General features: G+C 38.1%; 2 protein-coding genes across 2 annotated transcripts; both read left to right on the top strand.

The window, feature by feature from the left end:
• Positions 1–472: 472 nt before the first annotated feature.
• LOC108330672 (myb-related protein 308) lies at positions 473–2,023 on the top strand. The gene is made up of 3 exons (XM_017565179.2): positions 473–855; positions 962–1,091; positions 1,213–2,023. Exons 1-3 carry the CDS (start codon positions 723–725, stop codon positions 1,913–1,915), a joined length of 966 nt encoding a protein of 321 aa, XP_017420668.1. The 5' UTR covers positions 473–722; the 3' UTR covers positions 1,916–2,023.
• Positions 2,024–5,887: 3,864 nt separating this feature from the next.
• LOC108330360 (subtilisin-like protease SBT1.8) lies at positions 5,888–7,146 on the top strand. Its single transcript, XM_052876462.1, has 2 exons — positions 5,888–6,301; positions 6,427–7,146. The coding sequence occupies exons 1-2, from the start codon at positions 5,888–5,890 to the stop codon at positions 7,144–7,146; spliced, it is 1,134 nt and encodes a 377-aa protein (XP_052732422.1).
• Positions 7,147–7,867: the final 721 nt, after the last annotated feature.

The raw sequence follows: 7,867 nt of genomic DNA, 5'->3' as shown, positions 1-7,867 counted from the left end.
TTTGTCCAATGATATATAGTAGCGAAAATGATTAAATTTAGTTAATGACACTAACATAAGATATTTATACATTTGTAGATTTAAATATAGTTCTAGTTTTATAAAATAAAAAAAAATTATTTTTATTTAAAATTTATTTTCTATTTTTCAAATATTAAAATCGCTATTTTTGTTGTCTCTAGAAAGAAAGTGAATAAAATATTTTCGTTGAATTTTATATATAGAGTTAAAAGTGAGGAAGAGTAATTAAGGTGAAAGGGAAGTAATAAAGTTAAAAGAAATAGTTAGTTAGAGTTGGTTAATTAGTAATAGGGGTGAAAGTGTGAATAGAGGAAAGAAGAGAGGGGAGAAGGAAAAAAGAAGAAAGAGAGGAGAGAGAAAAAGAAGTTGAGGAACATGAAAAGCAGAGCTACCTACCAAATCCAGCACTAACTTAATTGTAACCACTCGTCTTTCTCACCAACTCGGTCAAATACTCTCTTTCTCTTTCTTTTTATCTTTCTCTTACATTACATTACTTCTCAGAAAAAGAAGGTACCCGAGTCAATTGCACCTCCTCTTGTTCTCCACCACCTCCCATTTATATTCCTTCCACCCGCTTTTCTCACCAATTACTTTCCAGCTTCCATTCCCCCACACACCACAACCCAAACACATCACAACACAAAACATCTTATTCTCTTTCTTTCTCTCTCTTTCTCTCTCACCAACCAACCACAACCATGGGTAGATCTCCTTGTTGTGAGAAGGAACACACAAACAAAGGAGCTTGGACCAAAGAGGAAGACGAACGCCTCATCAACTACATCAAACTCCATGGCGAAGGTTGTTGGAGATCCCTCCCCAAAGCTGCCGGTAAACTTTTCAAATCAAATTCAATACCAATTCTTTTCTTTCTTTTACACTAACCCCATTTCTCCTTTCTCCTTTCTCCTTTCTCCTTTCTCCTTTCTCCTAACAGGCTTGCTCAGATGTGGCAAGAGTTGCAGACTCAGATGGATTAATTACCTCAGACCTGATCTTAAGAGAGGCAACTTCACTGAAGACGAAGACGAACTCATCATTAACCTCCATAGCTTACTTGGAAACAAGTATTAACACCATCTTCCTTTTTTCCCTTCTTCTTCTTCTTTCCAATCTCTCCCACACTGTCACATCATTTCAATTTTCCCAATCAAAATTTCTCATTTTTCTTTTTCTTTTTTTTCTCAGATGGTCTCTGATTGCCGCCAGGTTACCGGGCAGAACCGATAACGAAATCAAAAACTATTGGAACACTCACATCAAGCGCAAACTCTACAGCCGCGGAATCGACCCGCAAACCCATCGACCGATCAACGCCGCCTCCACCCCTCCTCCAACCGCAGCGGTTTCGCCTCCCTCCACCGCCGCTGTCCCTGTGGCAACGTCATCGTCCAACAAAAAAATAAACAGCGACAGCATTAACAGCTCCAACACCCTCGCCCATGATGTTGTTATTACCAACAATAACATCAACAGTAACAACAGCAACGGTTTTCATTTGGTGAGCCATACTGGCTATGCCAACGCCATAACGAAGGTTGGAACCGACGAAGATTCTAACAGCAGCAGCGGCGTTACCGTGGAAGAATCCCTCCCTCACCATCAAATCAACTTGGACCTTTCCATTGGCCTTCCCTCTTCTCGGCAAGTTTCTTCTTCGGTGAACCCAGAAAAGTTGAAAGCGCAAGAGCATGATCAAAAACCGCATGTGTTGTACAATTGGTATGGGAACATTACTGGCCAAAGTGTTTGTCTTTGTTACAGTCTAGGGCTTCAAAGCGACCAAGCTTGTTATTGCAAAGGCATGGGTGCTACTGCTACTGCTACAACGGTTACTACAACTGCCACAGATAGTAATCTATATAGATTTTACAGACCCATGAATATTTAGACTGTGAATGTCATGTTATTTGGTGTGACTTCTCTCTGTTAACAACATGGAAATAGTAGTTGTAGAATCCCAAATTTTGAGAAAATCCTAGATAATTTTTTGTCTCTAGCTTTTCATTTTGGTTTTCATCTTTTATATATTCAATTGAATTTCAAACGTGAAGAGGATGTGAATTCTTTGCTGGTCGAGATTTTTGGTTGAATGCTAAATTGAAGCCTCTTAAAAACTGGGTTTTGTGCTTTACTTTGCAGACACTCTAAAAATGTTTACTGGGCTATAAGAGATTAAAAATTTACTGTTGTTTAATTTTAATTAGAAAGTAGTGTTGAATTTAACACAAACAAAAATAAGTACGCAGGATGTTTATAGTGATGCTGATTTTACTGTTGATTCAAATAATGAAAATATCACTTGTCCTTGTTTCTTAATGTCTTTAAATTCTCCAAAAACTAGCATGGAAAGCATTTGCAATGGGTTGGGTGGAGGGATTTTGATATGAAAGAGGCAGTTAATAGAGAGGTAAGTGGTTATGATTGGTTAAAATTTGAATATTCTTGGCGTTGTAGTGGTGGGTCAGTAATGAGTTGTTAGACATTAACTATGTTTGGTAAGTTACAGTAAGTTTGATACATATGATCTAAAGTGAGCAGTGGCAGCAGGAACAGTGGTGAAGTTAACTAGCTGAGGCTATGAGAGAAGGAAGCTACAAAAAGCAAATTCAATTCATTGATGTTTGTAATATCTTATAGCTAGTGTTTAGGTAGGAGACAGCTTTTGAATGCATACCTACCATTTACTGTCACCAGAACAAGACAATTATGAGAAAAACTATACTTGACAAACTTTCCTTCACATTCATTCATATACATGCTACAATTCAATTCATTCCTCTATCCTCTTTCTTGGTCTACGCAAGCTAGATATTGTTTTTTGTATTTATGTACTGTAAAGTAATAATACCACATACTCATACATTTAACTTTTTCAAATTCAAGAATGTTTTTTACCAGATATTCTTTTTTAAAATTTGAAGTATGTTGATGGAAATGTAACAGATTATTGCTTGCTATTTTTCCTTTCTTAAACCAAGTTTTAAAGTACAATTTACAGTAACATATACAGATTAAACTTGTGTTTTGCAGCAAACTACGTTTTCTCTTAAAACAGTAGTATGAAATATAAAAAACAAGACATATTTTCCCAAATAAAGTTCATTCGCATTTAAGCTTATAAACTTTAACCAAATAGAAGGCTTTGATTTAATGTCTTTTTAAAATAGAAGGAGAAAAATTATATATATATATATATATATATATATATATATATATATATATATATATATATATATATATTGTCATTATCTCCGGAAAAACAAAATACCTGTGTCATCATATTTCATGTACCAAAAGCCTTTGTGGGTAAAAACACATGCAGGTTTATACACGAATGAATGGATATAAGATTAGTAAATTTTAATGATTAATATTTGGTGTTTGTTCCAAACATTACTCGTTGTGGAAGAATTCCCTGCGTTGATCACTTGTTGATTAACAATAAAAAGATTGTTGGTAGAGTCGGAAAAAGAAAAGGGTAAGTGTGATGTTGCAATTTTGTTGGACAAAACTGGAACAATGCTCGAAACATAAGTGTGGTCAACGTTTGAATTGTGAAGGGAAACAAAAGTCGAAGTTGAAGTCCTACTAAGCTAATTAAGAAAATTAGGTTCTGTTTGAAGGTTTCCGGTCTTCTAGAAAGGAAATTATGAAGTACAATTAATTGTTGGAAGATAATTTTATTATTTAGAAGGGAATTAGTGAATATTTAGTGTAATAAATAAAATGATTATGAAATAGATAGGTGGGAAAAGGTGTTTGGTGGGAAGTGGGACCCATAGCACAAAGACAGGAACAGAAGAGGAAGCGAACATCGAGCGGTTTGGGTAGGTAGATGTTGGTGACGTCAGCTACGACACCCACCCTTTTGTCTTTCATGCTTTTGCTTTATTACATATCTTCTTCACTTACTTCCTAAACCAATTTCTTTATTTTCAATTTCCAGTAATTTCAACTGTCATTATTTTGAAAGATATAAATATTTATTACGAAACATAGTTTTTTTTTTAATATTTTCTGACTAATAAAAATGAAATATGAGTAAGTAATAGTTTAGTTAGTGGGTAAAGAAAGAAAAGTACGACGTTAGCGGCACCTAATTCTTTCGTTTTCGTCTCCACGTGACTCTCCAACACTTCCACGCTACCAATCTCTCTCTATGCGATTATTGCTTTTTTTTTTTTCTATCTCCACTTATTTACTATTATTTTTATGATATGCTCTCTCATGTTTAGTTTAACAACATAAATAATGCTCCTTTTACACACACATATATATATATATATATATATATATATAATAACCAACTTTTGTATTCATTTATATGCAAACAACTAATTATTTTTATTTACTCGTCATTCTTTATTATTCATTTAGACGCAACACATTAATTACAAGTGTCTATTCAACTCTCCACCCATCATTCCAGCCAGGAATAGCAAAAAAATCTACGCTCGCGGATATCTACGAATAAAATTCGCGATGAATAGTTACTATCCACGGATATTTATTATACGCGGATATCTACAAATAAAATTCGCGATGAATAGTTACTATCCACGGATATTTATTATACGCGGGTATTTTAATACTCGCTTCTAAACAAGTCGGATGCATGTATTATACTATCCAACCTGCGGATACCCGTTGCCCGAAAAAAATAATAATAATAATTTAATTAATATTTTTTAAAATTAATTTTTTTTTATTACTCTAGAAAAAGGAAAATTTTAATAACAATGACTTAGGATTCCTTTCAATTACCTTTTTTTTAAAAGAAGAAAAGAAAAAAAAAGGGTTATATTACTTTTGAGCTAACCCTAATAGAGATATCAAACATATACATAGAATCCCATTAGAAAATTCTCTCTTAACGGAGGACTCTTTTCTTCTTCCTTCTGGTTCAGCTCGCGTAGGGAGTAGGCTTCATTCCCTCTTCCTCTCTCTCTCTTGGTTCTGATATGGGTTTTGTTCCGATTTGGGATTTGAAATTAGAGTTTTATTTGTTTTTTTAATTTTGGGGGTTTCTTTTGTACGTTTTGATTCGCGTTTTGGGAGTTCGTTTCTTGATTTATTCCCTGTTGATTGGTGACGCGATTTTGGGGTTATGATTTGAATGAGTGTTTTGAGTTTTTTTGGATTTTAGTTCATTGATGCATATTGGATTTTTGAAGACCCTGGTGGTTATCGCGGTTTGGAGATTTATGTGATTGCTTTCGTTTTCAGAATTTGGGTTTAGGGTTCCTGTTTGCGTTCTCTTGGAAATTTTTTATCTCTCTGTTTCATACATTGATAGGTATTTGTGGGTTAACCCTGTGACTAAATTGAGACTTTAGTTACTGGGTGTTTCTTCCTCGGGTTAAATATGTTTTTCGTCCCTTAAGTATCACACGATTTTGGGTTTAATCCCTACTCGAAACTTTGATGGTTTTTAGTCCCCATAGTTTTAAAACTCTTAATATTAGTCCTTAAAATTGGACAACGTTAACTTTTAGTAGATGTGGCAAATGGCGAGACCACGTCTTATGCCAGCTTGCCTCTTCACTCTTTGCCACGTTGCTTGTGCCGTTCGTCTTCTCCGGCAGAGCAAAGCCTCCATCGGACCAGCCGCTCAGTCTAAGGCGTCGCCGGCGACACCAATCGCCACCCGAGACCATTGTCGGCCGCGACGTCGATTTCTCCCTCCTTGTCGTTTCTCCGCACGCGAGAGAAGCTCTCTCATTCCTCCGCCAATCGTCACCTGAGAGAGCCCAACCTCCACGAGCCACAAACTTTAATCTTTAATCTGTACTTCCTTTTCTCTGTTTTCTTCCCTGCATAATTCATTCACTAAATTAGAAACCTTCACTCTCTTCATGAAATGGCTTCCCTTTTCACCTTCGTTTTGTCCCTCTTGCTTGTGGCACAATGCTGCTGGTGTCTAACATTGCCCAAGAAGACATACATAGTTCACATGAAACAGAACAATAAACCTTCAATCTACCCTACTCACACTGACTGGTACACTGCAAATCTTCAATCTTTAACCACTGATTCCGATCCCTTGCTTTACTCTTATACTCATGCCTACAACGGCTTTGCGGCGTCGCTGGCCGAGGAACAGGCACAGGAGCTTCTCAGATCCGAGGATGTTCTTGGAGTGTACGAGGAGACAGTCTACCAACTGCACACCACGTGTACGTCGCAGTTTTTGGCGCTCGAGAGAGAGACGGGGCTGTGGGAAGGTCACACCGCGCAGGACCACAACCAAGCGTCGCACAACGATATCATGGGGGTGCTGGACACATGAGTGTGACCTGAATCTCCAAGCTTTACTGACGCCGGTATGCCTGAGATTCCTGCTAGACCGACGGCTGCTTTGCGTCAGACATTCTCGCCGGGATGGACCACGCCATTTAGGACGGCGTCGACGTGCTCTCGCTCTCCCTCGGCGGTGGCTCTGCGCCGTACTTTCACGACACCATTGCTGTAGGCGCGTTCGCAGCGGTGGTAAGGGGGATCTTCGTCTCCTGCTCCGCCAGGAACAGGGGCCCCGAGAAGGCCTCACTTGCAAATGTTGCACGCTGGATAATGACCGTTGGGGCTGGGACGTTGGACCGTGATTTCCCCGCCTTCGCCGTGCTCGGCAACAAAAAACAGTACTCCGGTGTTTCGCCTTACAGCAGAACCAGAATGGGGACCGAACCGATGGGGTTGGTTTATAATAAAAGGTTGAACCAGTCCGGAAGCGTCTGCATGCCCGATTCACTCGACCCGAGTTTAGTTCGTGGGAAGGTGGTGGTTTGCGATAGAGGGATTAACGCGCGCGTGGAGAAGGGCAAGGTGGTGCGTGTCGCAGGTGGGGTAGGGATGATTCTGGAAAACACAGAAGCGAGTGGGGAGGAGTTAGTAGCAGACAACCACCTTCTACCGGCTGTGGTGGTGGGAAGAATCGTGGGGGATCAGATCAGGAAACACGCTTCCTCAGATCCTAATCCAACGGCAGTTCTCGGTTTCCGTGGAACAGTTTTGAACATTAGACCTTCACCAATGGTGGTGCCTTGGACTGAGCGGCTGGTCCGATGGAGGCTCTACTCTACCGGAGAAGACGAACGACACAAGCAACGTGACAGAGAGTGAAGAGCCAAGCTGGCATAAGACGTCGCCTTGCCGTTTTTCACATCTACTAAAAGTTAACGCCGTCCAATTTTAAGGACTAATATTAAGAGTTTTAAAACTATGAGGACTAAAAACCATCAAAGTTTCGAGTAGGGACTAAATCCAAAATCGTGTGATACTTAAGGGACGAAAAACATATTTAACCCTTTCTTCCTCATATCTTTTTTTTTTCAAAAGTTGTTAAGTATTTGTTTTCTTTAACTTGTTTAAAAATTATATTGTGTCTTTTTAATATGTAGCAAATATATTAAATTATTCTCTTTAACTTGTAATTTAATTTAAACCTTATTTAAAAATTCATAAAATATATTTTTTAAATATTTGTGGGTTGAAAACGGGTATCCAACGGATATCTGCGGGTTGAAAAAAATTCGCGAATTTTTTCTATGCGAATATCCAGCGGGTAACGGATCGGGTTGCGGATACAATTTTTTGCATGCGGGTCAGATTGCGGATAGACATTATACGTGCCCGACCCGACCTGTTGCCATCCTAATTCCAGCTATGTGTATATATGTATGAGAGAGAGAATGAATCCAGTTAATAATATTAAAATAAATATTTTGAGTTAAAAAGTGTTTTTGAGATATTGAATAAGAAGTGTGTAATGTTTTTATTATTTTTCTAAACTGTACGAAAACCATTATTTTTGTTTGGCTTAATACCCTCTTTGGTCCCCAGT

This window comes from Vigna angularis, chromosome 4, assembly GCF_016808095.1.
Source record: "Vigna angularis cultivar LongXiaoDou No.4 chromosome 4, ASM1680809v1, whole genome shotgun sequence".
In the NCBI taxonomy this organism is placed as follows: domain Eukaryota; kingdom Viridiplantae; phylum Streptophyta; class Magnoliopsida; order Fabales; family Fabaceae; genus Vigna; species Vigna angularis.
This window is presented reverse-complemented; position numbering and strand designations above follow the sequence as displayed.